The following is a 21,055-nucleotide window of genomic DNA, read 5'->3' on the forward strand; positions in this document are numbered from 1 at the left end:
CAAGCCCCAGAACGTGCACCAAACATAGAGCCTTGGAGCTGGCCCTCCTCTGCTGTCATGGTTGGTGAGGGGAGGCCTACCCCTGGAAAGGCCCTCTAAAACTTGGGGGATGCAGGTTGGGGTGATGCTCAGGACACAAAAGAGGATCGTGTCCTGGTATGTGGTCCAGTGTGTGGAGCTGAGAGGTCACCTGGTCAGCTCCACCCTGGGCTCCCATGGCTTCCCTTTACCAAATAAAGAGCCAACGTTTGTGGTTTTACGGTTTTGTTGTAATTAAGGGGCCTGATTTCCCTACTGTATTTCCGTGCCGGGCATGCCTGAACAGCCATCTTAGGAGCTGCCTCGTGGCGGGGCTTGTGCAAGCAGAGACTATGGTGTCTATCATCCCCCCACCCCACTGCCCGCATCTCCGGGCCCTGCCTGCAGGGCTCCCTTCCTGCAGCCGGGACCACACAGGTCCTGCTCAGTCCTGCTGCAGGGCGGCCCGCTTGCTCTCTATGATCCCCCTCCAGTTGTCACTCCAGGAGTGCAGCCGCCTCCGGGAGGGGGGCAGGGCCAGGTGCTGGTTGTGGCAGCAGGTGAACAAGATGTGCTCCCAGCTCGGGGTCTCCTCTAGTCCTAGGACAGGAAAGCAGCAACCATGGAGTCTGTAATCTGGTTATTTTTACTCCTCCCTAACCCGGGCAGGCCAGGTGCCCGGGGGTTGCAAAGAAAAGGGGACCGACCTTGAATGTTGTCCTTGTCGTCGATGAGCAGGTCCCCCATGACCACCGTCTTGTCCCTAGTCAGGATGATGCGCTCCACAAACTCGGGCCCCAAGTTCTGCTCCACCCAGCGGTACTGCGGAGACAGGTTTGCCAGTGGGGCCTGAGGGACCCTAATTAATTCAAGGGCCATCCGTGGTGGGCGTGGACATCAGTGCTCCCCCCCTCCCCCGCCCCTGCGCGCGCAGGCGCCGCACCTTCTCGCCCACACAGTGGTCGTACTTGAGCAGGGGGCTGGTGCAGATGAAGACCTCGGTGCTGCAGGGGAGGAAGGGGTGCGGTCAGCCCGGGTGGGGGCCCCGGCCCCCCTCCTCCGCCGGGGTCCCCGCCCTCCTCACCCGGGCGTGCGGTTCATCTCCCGCAAGGCCTCCAAGGCTCCGGGGATGGGCTCCAAGTCTAGGAAAAAGCCTGGCGCTTCGTACACGCTGGCCACCTTGTCCTACGAGACACAAGCCCGGGGCGTGGGCGCCCGCCGTCGGGACCCTCGCGGAGGGGCGAGGGGTGGGCGTCCCCGGAACGGAGCCCGGATCGCTCTCCCGACCCCCGCCGGCCTCCTACCGCCAGGTCCGGCCGCAGGGCACGGTACTGCTCGCGGGCCAGGAAGCCGCGGCGCTGCGCCAGCGGCACGTGCGGCTCCCCGGGGAAGCGGCGCCGGAAGCCCCGCAGGAGGCCGGCCTCGAAGTCGGCCAGCACGCCGTCCATGTCCACCAGCACGCGCACGGGCCGCGCCGCCATCGCCGCCGGAGCTCCCGGGACCGCGCGCCGGCAGAAGCGAGGACCGCCGGTCCCGAGGGCCGCTTCCGGCCGCGGGCCGGGGGCGGGGCCTGCCCGGGCGATTTGCATAGGGCCCGCCCTGGTTCATTTGCATAGAGGTCCAGACGCCCGACCGCGCCGCTCGCCGGCGCGAAGACTTCTGGGGCGGGGGCCGCTCGGCGGTGACTCCGCTTTCCGCCAAGTGTTCACTTAGCCGGCGGGCCCTCCAGGCCCCCAGCCGAGGGGCGGTCGGAACGGCCGGGGAGCATCCTCTACGGAGTCGTCCGCCTCTCCCCGCTGGTCCCGGGGGCTCCCAGTGAACGTGAGTGAGCCCGTGAGGCACCGCGACTTAGGGCCAACCGGAAGCAGCCTGCTTGAAGCCGGGGCCAGAGTTCCATCGAGCTGGGCGAACCGCGCTGGGTCCTCCCTTCTGCATCTCACACGCAACCAGAACGTTGGTTGCTTTGTTCTGTTTTGTGTTGGGTCGGTCGTGGGGCTTGAACTCTGGGCGTGGGCACTGTCCTGAGCTCTTCGGCTCAAGGCTAGCGCTCTACTGGTTTTCTGGTGGATAATTGGAGAAAAGAATGCCCTGGCTGGCCGTGAACCTCAGATCGCAGCCTCCTGAGTAGCTAGGATTACAGGTGGGAGCCACCTGGGCCAGGCCCAATCGGAACTTTGTAATCCCTGTAGAAAAACGCTGAACTTGGGGCTGGGAATGTGGCCTAGTGGAAGAGTGCCTAGCATGCTTGAAGCCCTGGGTTCGAGTCTCAGCACCACAGATAAAAGCCAGAAGTTAGCACTGTGGCTCAAGTGGTAGAGTGCTAGCCAGCCTTGAGCAAAAAGAAGCCAAGGACTGTGCTCAGGCCCTGAGTTCAAGCCCCAGGACTGGCAAAAAAAAAAAAAAAAAAAAAAAAGACAGCTGAACAGCTTTTGTACATTTCACAAAATTTCACGAGGACACACCCACATCTATTTACTTAAACTAAATAGAGATCTGGGTAAAAGACTATCTTGCCGCCCTGGCTCTACGTCCAAACCACTGTAGCAGGAGCAGCAGAAGGGGGAGCCTGTAGCTTAAGCGTCAGTGTCAGCAAGCAGGGAGCCCTAGGTTCAAAGAAAAGGAGGCGGGAATGTGGAGGAGGCAGTACTGGCATTGCCTCGGGGCCTCAGGTTTGCAAGGCTAGCACTCTACTTCCACCTCCAATCCTTGTGTGACTGCCTGTGACTCTGTGCAATTCCCGAGGCTTCAACTCAGGGCCTGGGCACTGCCCCTAAGCTTTTTTGTTCCATCAAGGCTGGTGCTCTACACTTGAGCAACAGCCTCACTTCTGACTTTTCAGTGGTTAATTGGAGATGAGTGTCTCACGGACTTTCCTGCCTGCGCCAGCCTTGAACCACCATCCTCAGATCTCAGCCTCCTGAGGAGCTAGGATGACAGGGGTGAGGTATGAGCCACAAGCACCCACCTGGATAACATTTAATAGTATCCTTTTTAACCTACATTCTAATTTCATCTGATTTGCTTAATATCCATTTTAAAATCATAGGATTTCACTTTCCAGACCTGAAGTTTTCTTGAACACTGTCTTGAAAACATTTAGTTTCCTAAAATCTTGTGACAATCTCAAGCCTTAATTTTCACTAGGCACTTATCTTCAGAGAGTGAAGCCAATTTATCAAGTTACGACATAAACCAGGATATTTCCTTTCCAGGAAGCCCACCCCAACTCCCTCATATGCTAAGAGTGCAGGTTCTCTCCCTTTAAGGTTCATAATAGAAATGTTAAGCCAGTAAAACCAGTGTTGCTATTTATAAAGCTGACCTGCTTCAGAAATATTGGGACAGGGGCTGGGAATATGGCCTAGTGGCAAGAGTGCTTGCCTCATATACATGAGGCCCTGGGTTCGATTCCTCAGCACCACATATATAGGAAATGGCCAGAGGTGGTGCTGTGACTCAAGTGGTAGAGTGCTAGCCTTGAGCAAAAAAGAAGCCAGGGACAGTGCTCAGGCCGAGTTCACGGCCCAGGACTGGCCAAAAAAAAAAAGAAATATTGGGACAATCATAATGCAGCTGTTGATTCAACATTTGGCAAAATGCAAAATAACCATAACAAAGGGAGAAAAAACACTCAACAATCTAGTGATCCCTGGTTCTTTTCAGAAATAGGGGAGACATCCAATAGTTGCAGGATTCCATTTTGCAAGTAAGGAAATTGAGGCCCAGATGACACACCAAGTCCAAGAAAGGAGTATGGCTGGTTGGTTAGTAGCACAGGCAGAGCTAAATGCCTACTCCACGATGCCCAATTTGGGATAGGTGCCATGGCGCATACCTGTATAATCCCAGCCTCTCAGGAGAAAGCGATAGGATTTTGCTTTGAGGCCAGCCTAGGGAAAAAGAATATCCAAGACCCCATCTCAATCAAGAAGCCAAGGAGGGGCTGGGAAAGTGGCTTAGTGGTAGAGCACTAGCCTTGAGCAAAAAGAAGTTCAGCAACAGTGCCCAGGCCCTGAGTGAAAGCCCCAGGACTGGGGGGGGGGGGGGGGGGGGCTAAGCACAGTGATGTACGCCTGTGATCCCAGCCCTGCTACAAGGCAAAGGCAGGCAGTGTCAGGATGCCCTGAGCCAGTTTCCAGCCCCCACAGGAAAATGATCCCAATTAAAAAGGGCCTGGAGGGGAAGAGAGGAGCAAGATCCTGAGTTCAAACTCAGGGAAGGATGGGAGGGAGGGAAGAAGGGAGGGAGGGAGGGCGGGCAGGCAAGCCAGCCCAGTTTGGGCATTGAATTGTAGCTAACATGGCACCCTGTAAGCGCCAAAGCTATAGAACTACAACCGCAGAAACCAAAAGCGCTTCTCCTATCTTCTGGACTCTTCCTTCTTTGAGGCCTTCTCTGTTGACCCCAGGCTATGGAGAAGGGCAATCCCTGGAGTGGAGACTCAAAGCTTTATTGGTCCCGGGGGCTGGGGATGGAGAGCAAGCTCCCCCGACGCTGTGCACCCAGTGCCTCTGGGCCCCCGCAACAGCCGCGCTACACAGGCCCGGGAAGGGGGGGAGGGTAGACGTGTCTTGTATTTTTTTGGAGAACACCCTACTTGCTCTGCATCTTCACCACATCAGCCTGCAGGATTGTGACGAAGCAGCAGCCCAGGAAGGACAGTGACCCGGTGCCAGAAAGAAGACACAGACACAGCGGCTGCAAACGTGGATATTGTTTACTCGAAGCAACAGTCCAGGATTGAGCGGTACAACACATTTAAGGATGAGACTTCCTCATGGCCGAGCCCAGCGTCATGCACACAGCGTCAAGCTACTTAATAAGAACACACGCAGGCCCGGACCTGCTCCCGGAGAGATAGGGACCCCCCCTCCTGCATCACCACCTCCCCCAATGCCTCCACCGCGGGGCCCCGGCCAGGAGCTCGGTAGACAGCCCGGTGCGGCCGGCCTGCCAGGCGGGGCCTGTCGTCTGTCCCATCATGGGAAAGCGAACACAGAGCATAAAAAAAAATTTTTTTAATTAAAAAAAAAAAAGTACAAAAGAGCCTCTAGCAAACACATCAGGAACCGGATCATTTGTTCTTAAAGACACAGTACTAAGAGCCACAAAGCGTTCCCTCCAATCTACTACTAGAAAACACCCATGCCACGGCCCAGAGACCCAAAGGAGTCAGAGAACTAGACACTTGCTCCTTAGAAAGAAAAAACGAGAGAGGAAGGGGGGAAGAAAGACAGCAGTACATAAAGTGCTTCTTTTTTAATGAAACAAATCCAAAAGATGTACAGTCAGGCTCAAGTTGTGCAGTTCACAAGCACGGAGAGACGAACAAAGACAACAGAGTTCAGGGCGGCTGGAGCTAGCCCAGGACCAGGCTGGACTTGCCCCCGGGGGGGTTTCTCCTGGCCGGGGCCGGGCCGGCGGCCACAGGGCTGGGCACGGGAGCGGCGGGCACTGGCTTCTCTTCGCTTGGCCCCAGACTGCCCTGGAAGTCTGTGTCCACATTTTCTAGAAAAGCAGAGAATGAAGAAAGTGAGCATAATAACCATCTCCAGTTCAGATGAAGAGCCCAAGATCTTTCTCCTCATCGGATTGAGGATGGTTTGAAATGTATTGATTACTTTTTTAAAAAATCATTAATCAACCACATTCGGACAGCCCAGAACTTTGCGCCGCTTTTGCCACATGTTTTTTATATGATCTTTTTAAAAACTGTAGAAATACATACATGAGTATTGGAGGAGTTCTTTTGTGGTTGTTTTATTTAGTTTTTTGGTCCTGGGACTTTAACTCACACCACAGCACCTGGTGCTGTCCCTGAGCTTCTTTAGCTCAGAGCTTAACACCTGCCACTTGAGCCACAGCTCCAATTCCAGCTCTTGGGGGATTTATTAGAGATAAGAGGCTCATGGTCTTTCCTGCCTGGGCTGGCTTTGAACTATGATCCTCAGATCTCAGCCTCCTGAGTAACTAGGATTACAGGCATGAGCCACCTGCACTGGGTTCTAACTAAATTGTTCATTGTCTGCATGAAGCATTCATAAATATTCTGATGCTTGTAAAGATTACCATCCATTCCACCACTGTATTTAATGTTTGGGAATTGTCCTGAGATAGAATTCAGCTCATTCCTACCTTTCCCCTGTCTTCTTCTTTTGTAGGGGGAGGACACGGGGGGGGGGGTAGGGGTAGAGGACCTAGCTTTCTCCCAATTCCCCAAGCCTCCTAGGAGCTGAGATTATAGGATTGTGCCACTATACCACTATACTGTGCTACACTTCCTAGCAATCGACAATACTTGTATCACTAATGGTACAGGCAGTACTAAAGTACAGGAGCTGAAAAACAAACATTTAGATCCTCCTTCTCTCCTACTTCTGTCTCCCAAGTAGAAGTGACTCCAGGCATGCATCATCACACCTGATCTGAGATACTTCAAATGTCTGTGTCTGGGCTGGGGATATGGCCTAGTGGCAAGAGAGCTTGCTTCGTATACATGAGGCCCTGGGTTCGATTCCCCAGCACCACATATACAGAAAACGGCCAGAAGTGGCGCTGTGGCTCAAGTGGCAGAGTGCTAGCCTTGAGCAAAAAAGGAAGCCAGGGACAGTGCTCAGGCCCTGAGTCCAAGGCCCAGGACTGGCCAAAAAAAAAAAAAAAAAAAAAAATGTCTGTGTCTACTCTAATGATTCTGAAGCATGGGGCCGCAAAGGGAAATATTCCTACCAAAATACACACAGGGCTGGGAATATGGCCTAGTGGTAAAGTGCTCGCCTCCTATACATGAAGCCCTGGGTTCGATTCCTCAGCACCACATATATAGAAAAAGCCGGAAGTAGCGCTGTGGCTCAAGTGGTAGAGTGCTAGCCTTGAGCAAAAAGAAGCCAGGTATAGTGCTCAGGCCCTGAGTTCAAGCCTCAGGACTGGCAACAAAACCCAACGAAATATACACACACAGAAAGTTTACTGTTAGCTACTTATTGCAGTGATAAGGATCAAATCCCCAGGGTCTTTGAACATCAAAATAAACATTTTATCTACTCCTGACTTTTCTTTGGCACTAGTAAGATTAGTGAACAAAGGCAGCTTTGTCTTGAAAAAAATAATAATAATGAGAGATTGGGAATATGGCCTAGTGGCAAGAGTGCTTGCCTCATATACATGAAGCCCTGGGTTCAATTCCCCAGCACCACATATATAGAAAAGGCCAGAAGTGGCGCTGTGGCTCAAGTGGCAGAGTGCTAGCCTTGAGCAAAAAGAAGCCAGGGACAGTGCTCAGGCCCTGAATTCAAGGGCCAGGATTGGCAAAAGAAAAAAAGCATTGTAAGCACCAAAGAATTGGAGCAGGAAGAAATGCAGTGGATACTCTAACTTTCTGAAGAAGGGAGAAGACTTCTACGTAAATGCCTAGATTTATTTTTTCCCCCTTTTGGTTGGTCATGGGGCTTGAACTCAGGGCCTGGGCGCTATCCCTGAACAGCGATTGCTCAAGGCTAGTGTGCCACTTTGAGACTCAGCTCCACTTCTGGCTTTCTGGTGGTAATTGGAGGTAGCGCCAATTTCCTTTCCCAAACTGGCTCAATCTCCTGAGTAACTAGGATTATAGGCATGAGCCAATGGAGCATGGGTTTTCATATTTTAGTGCTGGGGACTGAACCCAGGGCCTTGCACGTGCTAGGCAAATGCTCTTAATAACAATGCACTACATGCTCAACCTCTCATTACAGCCATTCCTATGTTTAATTTTCCCCAAAGTCAACTATTTCCCTTATATCCAAACAAATCCCGACTTTACGGAAGTAATGGTACAGCAAGATCACTAGCAAAAACTAGACACCTTATCTCAAACCAAAGGAGGAGGAGGGGAAGACACAAGAGGATGGGGAAGTATGGCTTCAGAGGAGAGTGCCTGCCTACTAAACATCAGATCCTACATTCAAAGCCAGTGTGGGCAAGAACAAATACTATGGAAGTACTTGAACAGCATACAATCCAGTGTGCTGTTTCCCTGAAGAAGGGTGGCAGGAAGGGCATTACTGGCTACTCAGTTGGTCTGCTGTTGTTTCTTCACTAAAGCTCCGCCAGGTCTCAAAGCTCCCCTCCCCCCACCCTTTTTTTTTTAACTCAAACTCACCAATACTGGCTTTCACTCATTAGCTGGCCCTCTTACCACCTGAGCCACACTTGCAACTCCCTTTTCTTTCTTGTTTTTTGCCAGTCCTGGGGCTTGGGAGTCAGGGCCTAAGCACTGTCCCTGATCTCTTTTTGCTCAAGGCTAGCACACTACCTCTTGGGCCACACCACCGCTTCCGGTTTTTTCTGTGTATGTGGTGCTGAAGAATCGAACCCAGGGCTTCATGTATGCTAGGCAAGCACTCTACCGCTGAGCCGCATTGGCAGCCCTCCCCATTTTTAATTATATTCATTAGTCCAAATCAGATCTGCTGATTCTGCAGCAGGAGTGCAGCTCACTCGAGAAGCCCTGCCCAGATTCCCCAGGGCCTTGAGTCTGGATCCTCAGCACCACAGAGAAAACAAAAGATTATCTGACTGCTAAGTCCAGAGTCAGTGAGGAAGATGAAAGGCAGTGAAACTAAAGCCTGGGCTTGTGGCCGGGAGCAGTCTTTACAAATGCCACTCACCAGACACACAGTAACCGATATGTCTGATATGTCTGTGTCCAGTGTAAGCGTGGCTAGTCCTGCAAGGAGGAATCCAGACAATGGGCCAAGGCCAGCAGCTCCTCCGCCTCCGGCCCCCCAGGAGCACCATCCCAAAGGGCGGAAGAGGAACTCAATTCAGACAGACTGTATCACAAAATTGCAACCAGAGGGGCGGGGCAAAGTGTGCTATACGCACGCGCGGGATTCTCACCATGAACTCCTCACACTGTGAGGTCAGCATGCACTACTGAAAAAAGGCAATGGGAAGAAGAGCGAGCGAGGAGGAACCAGGACCTTCCTTGGGGCCATAGGCCCCGTGGCTGCTGCCTTCCCGGCCAACCTGACTGGGGGCTACAGCCTGACACCTGTAAACTCAGCTCACACTCAGAGTAATTCACTGGCACTTGTTAAAAGAGGTGCCAATCAATACCTGAAAGATTGAAAATAATTAAATGGAGGGCTGGGATGTAGCTCAGTGGCAAAGCACTTGCCTAGCAAGTGCAATGTCCTGGGTCCGATCCCCAGTACCAAAAAAACAAAAGACAAACGAAAATAATTAAATGGATGATCACAGCTCCTTTCCATCTGCAATTGGTAAATGTGGATGGCTCACTGGAAACTTACAAAACCAAGGTCTGGCTGAATAAACGTCGCAGTATCAAATCAAACAAATTTACACATTTCATAAAATGAATGCTGTGAGGAGAGCCTGAAATGCCTGAGCCGCTTATTAAAAAAAAGCAAGCAAACAAACAAAAACTACTCTCAGGCTGGGAATGTGGCTTAGCGGTAAGAGTACTCGTCTAGCATGCATGAAGCCCTGGGTTCGATGCCTCAGTACCACACAAATGGAAAAAGCCAGAAGTGGCGCTGTGGCTCAAGTGCTAGAGCACTAGCCTGAGCAAGTTTCAGAGACAGCGCCCAGGCCCTGAATTCAAGCCCAAGGACTGACCCCCCCCCCCTCAAAAAAAGCTTATTAGGAACCTGAGAAATCCCAAGACATGATTTGAATTAAAATTCTGATGTGGCTGGGAATGTGGCTTAGTGATACAGTGCTTCTCTAGGATGAACGAGGCCCTGGCTGGGTTCCATTCCACAGTACCACAGAAAAAGCCTGAAGTGGCGCTGTGGCTCAAGTGGTAGAGCTCTACCTTGAGCAAAAAGAAGCCCAGGGACAGTGCCCAGGCCCTGAGTTCAATCTCCAGGACTGGCAAAAATAAATAAGTAAATCTGATGTATTGCGAAACTGATTACACAAGCAACAATTCAATCTTCGTAACTGCTCATCATGTCTGGAGGCATGGCTCAGAAGCAGAACAGCCTAGCAAGCCAAGGCCCACGTTCAAACTCAAGTACTGCCAATTAAAGAAAAAAAAAGAAAGTACTCACCATGAACATCTCCTTCTCCCTGGAAAAGAAAAAACAATTAAAAATGACTCCCTATTTAATATGCAACACACATACAGAATTCACAATTGACAGCAGATAACATCAGGTTGAAATCAAAAGTTCTTGACAGTTAGGATTAACTGGAGAAGCAGCATATCAGAAATGGCCAGATCATTACAAAACTATGCTTGCAAATTAGTTACACTGTGGGGGCTGAGAATGTGACTTAGTGAAAGAGTGCTTATCTCGCATGCATGAAGCCCTGAGTTCGATTCCTCAGTACCACATACACAGGAAAGGCCAGAAGTGGCTCAAGTAGCAGCATGTTGACTTTGAGCAAAAAAGCTCAGGGATAAAAAAGAAAAAAACAAAGAAGCCAAGGACAGTGCTCAGGCCGAGTTCAAGCCCCAGGACTGCCAAAAAAAAAAAAAAGTTACACTGTGATTTCAGGACCTTTGAAGATTTATCATTGAAATGTCTCCCAAAATCCAAAGTAATAATTTAAAAGAAAGGGGAGGGGGCATTCACTCTGACACTCTGATGATGAAATGCCAATTAGCATTTCAGAGAATTTTTTTGCTGGTCCCGGAGCTTGAACTCAGGGCCTTACTTGTGCTCAGGGTCTTTGTGCTCAGAGCTAGTGCTTCCATCTTTTTCAGAGTAATTTATCAAAGAAGAGTCTCAGACTGTTCAGGCTGGCTTCAAACAGTGATGCTCAGATCTCAGCCTCCTGAATAATTAGGATTAGAGGCGTGAGCCACCAGCACCCATTGAGAATCATTTACCAGCGCCAAAATAGGCAAGCTGTGCCTCCTGCCTATATTCCTAGCTACTCAGGATGCTGAGATCTGAGGATGCCGGAAGTAGGGCTGTGGCTCAGGTAGGGCTGTGGCTCAGGTGGTAGAGTGCTAGCTCTGAACAAAGGAGCTCAAGGACACCAAAGGAGCTCCTGGACAGGGCCCAGGCCGAGTTCCAGCCTCAAAACCAGCAACAACAAAAAAAGAAAGAAAGAGAGAAAGAGAGAAAGAAAGAAAGGAAGAAAGGAAGAAAGAAAGAAAGAAAGAAAGAAAGAAAGAAAGAAAGAAAGAGAAAGAAAAAGAAAGAAAGAAAGAGACAATCTGCTTCTCAATTTTCCATTTTTCCCCTCAAAACTAGTACTCCATCAGTTTGAGCCACAGCTCCACTTCTGGGTTTCTCTGGTGGTTAAATGAAGATAAGAATCTCATGGACTTTCCTATCCAGGCTGGCTTCAAACTTCAATCTTCACATTTCAGCCCCCTGGGTAGCTAGGATTGCAGGAGTGAGCCACTGATACCCAATTAACCACCAGAAAACTACAAGTGGTACTATGGCTCAAAGTGGTAGAATACTAGCTTTGGGCAAAAGCTCAGGGACAGCACCCCAGCCCCAAGTTCAAGGACCACAACCGACTAAATAAATCAGTAAATAAGAACTGAAAGTCTTAGTGAACAAGGGAAGCTTAGTTTTTCAACCCCACTACCCTCAGGCTGTCTTCCCTCATTGTTTCCTGCTGACCTTCAGATCTAAGACGTCTCCAGAGCTTGCTTCAGAGGTGTTCCTGCTCTGTGGTCCAGATGACTCCAAGTCTTCCCGACCACCACGAGATTTAGCACCTGGAAACCAAAATGTGCTTGAGAAGTACAACAAGAAGCTCTGAAACAAACACATGTGTGTGTGTCCCTGTATTACAAAGTAAGGAAACATCTAAGAAATATTAATGGCTAAAAAAATCCTAATCTCACTTCCTCAAATCTTTAACCTAATCCCCACTGTAGACTCTCAGTATTACCCATGTTTAAACTTTCCTTCCTTCCTTCCTTCGTTTATAGAATTGAAGGACCTAAGAGTAAAGCTAGAAATAAAAAGGACTTCTAGGCTGGGAATATGGCCTAGTGGTAAAGTGTTAACCTCATATACATGAAGCCCTGGGTTCGATTCCTCAGCACCACATATATAGAAAAAGCCAGAAGTGGCACTGTGGCTCAAGTGCTAGCCTTGAGCAAAAAGAAGCCAGGGACAGTGCTCAGGCCCTGAGTCTAAGCCCCACGACCAACAGAAAAAAAAAAAGATAAACATCTAAGTAGATCAGGCCAGGTTCAGGCTTGTCTTGAACTCCCATTCTTCCAGGCTCAGACTACTGAGTGCTGATACTGCAGGGGTGCTAGACCGGGCTAGACTGTCCCACCTGTTTCTTCTCCAGCTAAGCTTGAACAGTTGCTCATTTCATTACCATCAGCCAGGCTTTGCTGGCCTGCACAAAATCAGTGTCACAGCTAAACACAGTACCTGCTGGCTTGGCCCAAGAAGGGGGATTTTCTTCAGGTGTCCCAAAGATGTTAGAAGCCATTTTGTTCTTCCTCACAGGCTGTTCCGTTGGCTCATCAAAACCTAAGGAAAAATTGGATCCACCACCTGGAGGCCGCAAAACCCTAGAAATAATGGCAAAAAGTTCATTCCAGACCCTAGTGAAACATTTCTTGTCCTCAGGATTTTTTTATTTTTTTTTTTGCCAGTCCTGGGCCTTGGACTCAGGGCCTGAGCACTGTCCCTGGCTTCTTCCCACTCAAGGCTAGCACTCTGCCACCTGAGCTACAGCGCCCCTTCTGGCCGTTTTCCATATATGTGGTGCTGGGGAACCGAACCCAGAGTTTCATGTATAAGAGGCAAGCGCTCTTTGCCACTAGGCCATATTTCCAGCCCGTCCTCGGGATTTCTTTTTTTTTTTTGGTCAGTCCTCGGGCTTGGACTCAGGGCCTGAGCACTGTCCCTGGCTTCTTTTTGCTCAAGGCTAGCACTCTGCCACTTGAGCCACAGCGCCACTTCTGGCCATTTTCTGTATATGTGGTGCTGGGGAATCGTACCCAGGGCCCCATGTATATGAGGCAGGCACTCTTGCCACTAGGCCATATCCCCAGCCCAACCTCAGGATTTCTTAACACCCTTCATTTCCCTCACCCATTGACCCCAGCCATCCCCCAAAAAAGAGAGCCACTAATGAGAAAAAAGAATTGCCTCATCCTGGTACATGTTCAATGCTGGCTATTAAGACACGACACACTGCTTTACAGCTTTTCCCACTTATTCACTGCGTTACCAATTTACAGTTCACAGCTAAAACTGCCCGAGTGCCATCCCAGACCTCAGCCTGCTCAGTGGCCCATTTGTCAGAAAGGGAGCTCCCCTCCTGGGCAAGTTCCAAAGCAGAGCTTGTTATCCACTGAGTCCTGCGGAGAGCAGTTCTAGCTGGGAGCTGGTGGTTCTATGTGTATAGACCAAGCTATTGATGGGTCTGAGAAGAGAGTTCATTTGAATTCAGGAATCAAGAGACCAGCCTGAAAAATATCTATCATAATTAAAAAGACAAAAAACAAGCCAATGGGGCTGGGAATAAGGCCTAGTGGCAAGAGTGCTTGCCTGATACACATGAAGCCCTGGGTTCAATTCCCCAGCACCACATATACAGAAAATGGCCAGAAGTGGCGCTGTGGCTCAAGTGGCAGAGAGCAAAAGGAAGCCAGGGACAGTGCTCAGGCCCTGAGTTCAAGCCCAGGACTGGCAAAAAAAAAAAAAAAAAAAAAAAAAAAAACAAGCCAGGCACTAGTGGCTCTTGTCTTTAATCCTAGCTACTCAGGAGGCTGAGATCTGAGAATCACAGTTCAAAGCCAGCCTCGGCAGGAAAGTCCGTAAGATTCTTATCTCCAATTAACTACCAGAAAACCACAAGTGGCACTGTGGCTCAAGTGGTAGATTACTAGCCTTGAACTAAAGAGCTCAGGGATAGTGCCCAGGCCCAGAGTTCAAGCCCCAAGACCAACCAAAAAAAAAAAAAAAAAAGCTCTCAACCTCACCACCTGTGATATTAGTCCTGGCAAATAATTAATTCCCTCCCCCTGACAAGCCATAGAAACTAGCCTTCCTCTTCTCCAATGGTCACAGAGCTCTCATCTTCCCCCACCTTTTAGTCTTGGTGCTGGCTTCAGAAGGCAGCTTGCACCTATAATCCTAACTAGGCAGAGGACTGAGAGCTGGTTCAGAGCCAGCCCAGGAACTAATTATTTTTGCTAAACTGCATCAAAATAACCATCAAAAAGGAGGGCTGGAGGCATGACTTAAATGGTAAAGGGCCAGCCTAGGTAGGCAACAGGGTTCAAGAGAATCATAGTTCAAAGTCAGCCCAGAGAAGGAAGGTCTGGAAGACTTTTTTTTCCTCTGATAAACTACAAAAAAAGCCAGAAATGGAGCTGGGGCACTCAAGTGGTAGAGCACTACCTTGAGCAAAAGAAGCTCAGGGACAGTGCCTCAGCCCTGAGTTCAAGCCCCAGGAGAAGTGTGCACACACATAAAAGCAGAAGCGATGGCTTGAGTGACAGAGCCACCCTTGAGCAAAAAAGCTAAAGGATAGTTAGTGCCTAGGCCCCCAGGTCAAGCTGCAGCACCCCACCCCCACACAATTCTTTTTACTCAGACTAGGACATAAATGCAATTTGAAGCAAGACTATTGCTTGCTTATTAGGATGGTAGTGGTGAGGAAGCAGCCAACTCAACTCAGCATTTCATTATGTTATAAACTACTAGGATTGCAGGTGGGAGCCCCCAGCGCCCAGCTAGACTCATACACATTTTCTAATCAACACGTTGAGAGTGCTTAGCCTCTCTATGCCTGGGTTTTCTCCTCTATGAAATAAGGGTAATAGTATCTGTCTCAGAAGACTATTATTACAGAAGTATCATATATAATCTGGTATGTGGCAATCATGAACATGAGCTGTTATTATAGCCATGTAAATGTCACCACAGTGTTATCTGGGTTCCTCTCACTGAAGGGATTTTAGGTGAATTTTAATGTCTTTTTTAATATTTTGTAGTTTGTCTTAGTCATTAAAAAAAAAGTTCATGGTCTTGTCTCCTGCTTGCTAAGCAAGTATTTTGCCACTGAAGCCACACCCCCAGCCCTTTCTTCTGCTTCAGATATGGTCTTTTGCCAGAACCAGCCTTGAACCAGTCCTGGGGCTTGGCCTCAGGGCCTGGGCACTGTCCCTGGCTTCTTTTTGCTCAAGGCTAGCACTGTAGCTCTTAAGCCACAGCGCCACTTCTGGCTTTTTCTATATATGTGGTGCTGAGGAATCAAACCCAGGGCTTCACATGCGCGAGGCAAGCACTCTACCTCTAGGCCATATTCCCAGCCCCAGCCTTGAACTTTTTATCTTCCAATCTATGCCCCCTGTGTAGCTGAGATTACAGGTGTGTGCCACTACACCTAATGTGTTTGTTCAGTTGGTTTCACTAAATATTTTTCCAAGGCTGGCTTCAAACTTCCATCTCCCAGATCTCAAGACTCTTGAGGGGCTACAATGACAGGTAAAAGCCACCTCATTTGGCTTAGCTATTTTGTGGTTGTGGTAGTTTGTTTTTTGAGACACGGTCTTGTTGCATGGCCCAGGCTGTTCTTCTAACTCATATTCTTTTCTGCCTCAGGTTTGAGTGCTGGGATTCCCGGGGAGTGCTGGAATTATAGGCATGCACTACCACTTCTGAATGTATTACTTTTCCCAGGCAGCTCATTCTGGATCCCCAGACAGAAATCCTGGCTTCTCGGTTCCCTTAGGTGTACGCTGGCCCCCTAGCCTTTGCCCCTCACTGAACTCATGTTGTCCCACCCTCCTGGGCTTCCTTTTGTGCTAAGGCTCCACAGTTCTGCAAATGCAAGGCCTGTATAGAAAGGAAAGGAAATCACAAACTCTGCCTGCTGGCGATATGGCCTCTTCTCAGACAGATGTAGACAAACAGTCCTAACCACCTCCCTGGCCAGTCCAGTCCGGCGGCTTCCTGCACTGTTCCGTGGCTAATCTCCACGTGGGAACTTTCACTGGCCTGCTTTCTCCTGCCTGGAGCACTACCCACTCTGCCGGTGCTTTTGCAAACTCCCAACATGCCTCCTCCAGGAGCTCACAGAGGAAGGGAGGCTGCAGGGATGGGGTTAGAGCGCCTGGTCCTCCGTAAATTCTGGCTTTGTGAAGGGAGCCTTCCTGAAACATTCACTGTCCAGCTGCCCTGGCAGCCACAGAAACTGCAAAGACCAGCCCGGCTCATCTTCCTATCTTTCTTTTCCTAAGTAGTGAACTGTTTTCCTTAACCATTTACCAGTGGGAAAGCCATACAGCACTGTCAGGTCCTACAAACACAAGTAGGCTGTGATGGGCCTGCAGGTGGTAGGCAGTGTGCTGAGCGTGGCTCTGGCTAGTTCAAGAGCCTAGTGTCAATTGTATGCATGTATGGAAAGAAATGTCACAATGAAACCCTCCCTGCACATCCAATGCATGCTAACTTAAAAAAAAAACTATAAAAAGTCAAAACACAGTTTCTTACATTATACACACACAACAAAGAGCAAAGAGCCTAGAGTTAGAGCAGAGGAAGCCCCAAGAAGCGCTAAATAATGCCTAGCATTATGAATCCTCAGTGGCTGGCAGGCTGATAACAAGGGCTGTAAGGGCTTCCGTGGGTTCACACACAATGCCATCTTTCTCTTTAAACTACACACCTGAACATTCGGTGCTCTGATTAAGGTAGTCCCTCTAGCTCCCTCCTCTGAACACAATACTAATGTCTGTAGTAAAATGTAATATTCACCTCATGCTAAACAAAAATTTCACTCAGGTGGGCGTGGTGGTGCACGAATGTAACCCAAGCACTTGCACTCAGGACACCAAGGCAGGCCGATTGGGAGTTCAAGGCCAGCCTGGGATATAGCAAGCAAGACACTGCCTCAAAATCACAGAAATCACCATCCATCCCAGAGACTTCATTGCCCTCCTTTATTAGAGGCGAAATGTTTAAAGTCTCAGATCTTCAATATCCACTTAGATTAAATTCATCACATAAGTGTGTTCAGGCATGCATTTTATAAAATGATAATATTATATTAACATAACATAGACTCTTAACAAGTCTCTTAGGGTAAAGTCTAAAAGGATTACACTTGGGGCTAGGGATATGGCCTAGTGGCAAGAGAGCTTGCCTTGTATACATGAGGCCCTGGGTTCGATTCCCCAGCACCACATATACAGAAAAAGGCCAGAAGTGGCGCTTTGGCTCAAGTGGCAGAGTGCTAGCCTTGAGCAAAAGGAAGCCAGGGACAGTGCTCAGGCCCTGAGTCCAAGGCCCAGGACTGGCAAAAAAAAAAACAACAAAACAAAACAATAAAAGGATTACACTTTTTGTCATTTATACTATTTATCAATAAAGACTTTGAAATATTAGAATCAATATCAACTTGCTTCACCCTCACTTGCTTTACTCTTAGAATTTAAGAGTGATTTTCTTTGCTAATCATAATTTTTAAGTCTCCTGGCTTATTGTAGCCAGATGAGGCTCTTTAGAACCCTAGTGTGTCTAGAAATATTTCTGGCTGGGGGTGTGGGTGGGGGGAGGGGTGGGGCACAAGAATGAGGCACTAGCACCCAAACATCAGCTTAAAAACAAGTCAAAGCTCAGCTCAGTTCAACTTCCACAGGTCTCCTGTGCTCCCCCTGCAACAGCAGGTAATACCAACTCGGATGACGTCAGTGTTGTTGAGACCATTTGAAATAGCAAGATCCCCAAACAAAGGATTTGATCATAAGACAAAGTACTCCAGTTTTATTTCTTAATATGTTTTTCCAAACCACAAATGCAATAATTATATCAGGACTACCTAGTTATGGCTTAACAAAAATGGTGAATTGTGTATAACATTTAAGAAAAAAAAAGACTTCTGTCTCCTCTCTTTAAACCCTAGAGTTTCCATATGATCTTTGCCACCACACTAAATTTGTAATGAGGTTACAGAGGCAGAAGAGCACGAGTGGAAAACAGAAGTTTAGGAGAATTAGGTGGGATCACAAAAGAAAGGAGGAAAGTTAATGCAATGAAATGCTACCAATACCTAGACAATACTGGAGGGAGACGGATGACAAAGATGAATTAAAACATTAATTTTGCAGAAATGAAAATGTCTCACGTTTCAAATGTAGGGGGGAAAAAACAAGCAAGAGGATTCATTTGACCTGGATACTGAAATTCTTTACAAAGCATTAGACTCAACTCAACCCCACAGGATGAAACCCCAGATGTCACATTATCATTCTAACAACTGAAGTTTGACCAGCAGAAAGTTGACCTCCTCACACAAAAAGGAAAAGCAAGGCTCAGTTTGTCCCAGTGTACTCTAATAAAATTATCTCCTTGGAAGGATGACAACAGAAGAGGGAGTGACCAGTGTTTTCCTGGGTCTGTTCTACTTAAGTTCTCCATCCTCCCTGTAATCTTTAATTTAGGTTTTCTTCAGTCTTATCTACTCCTTCCTACACTGTAAAACTGGAGAGAGAGGTGAAAGGGAATGTCCCTTCCGCGCTTCCTCCTCAGGCTCCTCTGCAGAGGCTGCTTTTTGTTTCCAAGTTCTCTAACCCCTGTGAGATATTGCTATTTCACGTCTGTCTTCCTAGCCCCACAAAATGGCTCCCTTTGTGCCACTTGGCCAGGACCCCAAGGTTGGCCACACAAGATTCCAGGTCCTAATCCATGGAGAATAAACGTCCAGAAAAAGTGAAATCTAAGCTTCCTGAAGGCCTTGAGGAAAGACCCCAGAGATGCCTATGGAAGATCTTAAAGAACAGGGTGCTACTAGCTGAGACAATGTGGACACCTCCACAGAACCCAAACCCTTCCACCAAGTTAAGGCAGGGTTCGGTAAAAGGTTCCTGGTCCAAAGTGCGTGTCCCGTGCCCCTCTCCAAAATGCAAATGGGATGAGTGGCCAGAAGGGCCACCCCCCCATTCCAGAAGGAGATATCACGGAAGAGACAATGGATATCTCCCCGGCCCCGCCCAAGAACAGGAAACCTCCCACAGCCAGGGAACCGGGGCCAGGGATGAACTCATCTGGCAAACGTCAAAGAGAGAAGTGAAGGGTCTGCCCTACACGGACCCGGGTCCGAAGGTTGGAGCGCAGAAAGCCCACGCCGGCTGGCTGGCGGCCCCCTGCGCTCGGAGGTGGGCGCCGGGAGGGGGCAGGAGACGGGGGGTCCCTCCTTTGTTAGGAGAGGAGAGGCACCGGGAGAGGAGAGAGACGGCGAGGTCCCGGACCGGAGTTCCGCGTCGCGATGTCCAGCCTCCCCTGACCACCGGTGCACCTGCCGGGCAGGCCGGGGCGGGGAGTGGGGGGTACCGCCGGGGCGGGAGCCGGGCGGACTGGACTGGGCAGATCCACTCGCAGAGTGGGATCGCCGAGCCCGAGCTCGGGGCCGGCACACGACGGGAGTCCACACACACACACACACACACACACACACACACACACGGCCGAGGGGCCGGGCAGGAGCGCGTGGCCCGGGGGTGGGACAAAGGGGCCTGGCCGCGACGCCCCGCAGGCCCCCCGGGACGCCGGGCGACCCAGACCACCGTCCCGGGCAGAGAGCGAGCCCGCGTGCGCGTCCCTCCCCAAGCCTGCAGCCGCGCTGCCCGAGCAGGGGGGCCCGGCCCCCGGCCCACCCACCCCCGCCCCGGCCCCCGCTCCGTGGGAATGAATGGGAAGCCGAGGGATCGGGGCGGGGCCGGCGTGCGCAGCGAACCCCGAGGCACAAAGCCGCCCGCGGCCGAGCCCCGCCACGCGCCGCGCACGTTACCGACCGCGACCCGCACCCGCGGCCGGCCCCGACCGACCCACCCGCCCGCCCGCCCGCCCGGCCCCGGCCCCTCAGCCCCGCGCGGCTCGGGGGCCGCCCCGCGCCTCACCGGGAGCTATTCCTGCTGTTGGGATCCACACCCTTGAAGGTGGTCGTGGTGGTCATGGCGCCGAAGGAACGAGGTAGGCTGGCGCGGGAGCCGAACGAGGAGAGGACAGGACCCAAGGGGCGCCGAGAGCTCCGGAGCCAGAGCCACCGCCGCCGCTGGAGCCTCCACCACCGCCTGCCAGCTCGCTCCGTGGCTGCCTTTATTGGGCTCTTAAGCCCCGCCCTCCGCCCGCCACGATTGGTCTATTCAAATACAGGCTTTTGATGCTATTGGCTGGCGGCAGTGCCAAGCACCGAGCGGCGTTTTGACGGGCTCCGGAGGCCACGGCTTGGCCTAAGCCCGCCCCCCTGGGTGGCCGGAAAGTCTACGGATGTGCTCCCCTCCCCCCACCCCAAATCTCGAATGATGATTGGCTGGTGGTTGGACTGGAGGTGAATTTGCCCAACGTCCTGCTCCCTTAGTCACCTACAAAGTTACCTGACCTGACTGAGAACCGGCAAACCCACCGCAGACTTCCCGTGGTGAACGCGCACTCGCTAACCTGACCTTTCCGAGGGCATAGTTGGGGGGGGGGGCATACTTCTTAAGGGTTTAAAAATGACTGCTACTGGTTTATTCTTATTGAGCACCTACTGTGCGCCCCCTTTGGAAAGGCATCAAAGCAGCCCCGGGAGCAGGAGCACTCATGGGAGTCAGCAACAGAATGCACGCCAAGGGAGCTCCTTTTCAAACGTCTGGAGATACTTAGCTGTAAGGGGCGCTTGCAAGAGTTGCTCCAAGGGGCTGGTAAGGGGCTGGTGCTAAAGCCGGCTAATGCCGGGCAAGGGGGAATGAATGGCCTCATGCCCTCCCAGCAAGCTGATCAAGCGGACCCCAGGCTTCTGCAGCTGTTTATAGCCATTCAGTCATGGCTTTCCCACCTGTCTGAGTAAATCTATCCCTGCAACAAATGCAGACACACTTGGAGGGTTCAGGCATGACTGTTTACAAAGTCATACTGGGGAAGCCTTGGGTAAAGGAGAAGCAGCAGGTGATAGATAACCCCTTCTTCTCGCGTCATGCATATTTCTTCAAAGCAGATGCCTTTCTTAGTCGCTGTATTTCCATAAAAGCTGAACTCTGCTCCTTCAGACATCTTCTAGGCAATTGAAGTTTGTATTCCAGGTAACTTGGAAGTTGGGGTTCATTACTGTC

At 50.4% G+C, this 21,055-nt stretch overlaps 2 protein-coding genes across 3 annotated transcripts; both read right to left on the reverse strand.

The window, feature by feature from the left end:
* Nucleotides 1-260: 260 nt before the first annotated feature.
* Nt5c (5', 3'-nucleotidase, cytosolic) lies at nucleotides 261-1,545 on the reverse strand. The gene is made up of 5 exons (XM_048365569.1): nucleotides 1,323-1,545; nucleotides 1,103-1,203; nucleotides 962-1,022; nucleotides 726-840; nucleotides 261-618 (listed from the first exon to the last, which is right to left on the reverse strand). The coding sequence occupies exons 1-5, from the start codon at nucleotides 1,497-1,499 to the stop codon at nucleotides 464-466; spliced, it is 609 nt and encodes a 202-aa protein (XP_048221526.1). The 5' UTR covers nucleotides 1,500-1,545; the 3' UTR covers nucleotides 261-463.
* Nucleotides 1,546-5,021: 3,476 nt separating this feature from the next.
* Nucleotides 5,022-20,026, reverse strand: Jpt1 (Jupiter microtubule associated homolog 1). 2 transcript variants are annotated; one of them, XM_048366432.1, is made up of 5 exons: nucleotides 19,862-20,026; nucleotides 12,378-12,520; nucleotides 11,607-11,704; nucleotides 10,071-10,089; nucleotides 5,022-5,526 (listed from the first exon to the last, which is right to left on the reverse strand). In XM_048366432.1, the coding sequence occupies exons 1-5, from the start codon at nucleotides 19,915-19,917 to the stop codon at nucleotides 5,378-5,380; spliced, it is 465 nt and encodes a 154-aa protein (XP_048222389.1). In that variant the 5' UTR covers nucleotides 19,918-20,026; the 3' UTR covers nucleotides 5,022-5,377. The 2 variants fall into 2 exon arrangements, with proteins under 2 accessions (XP_048222389.1, XP_048222391.1); XM_048366434.1 differs by lacking the exon at nucleotides 10,071-10,089.
* Nucleotides 20,027-21,055: the final 1,029 nt, after the last annotated feature.

Source organism: Perognathus longimembris, chromosome 17 (assembly GCF_023159225.1).
Source record: "Perognathus longimembris pacificus isolate PPM17 chromosome 17, ASM2315922v1, whole genome shotgun sequence".
Classification (NCBI taxonomy): Eukaryota; Metazoa; Chordata; class Mammalia; order Rodentia; family Heteromyidae; genus Perognathus; species Perognathus longimembris.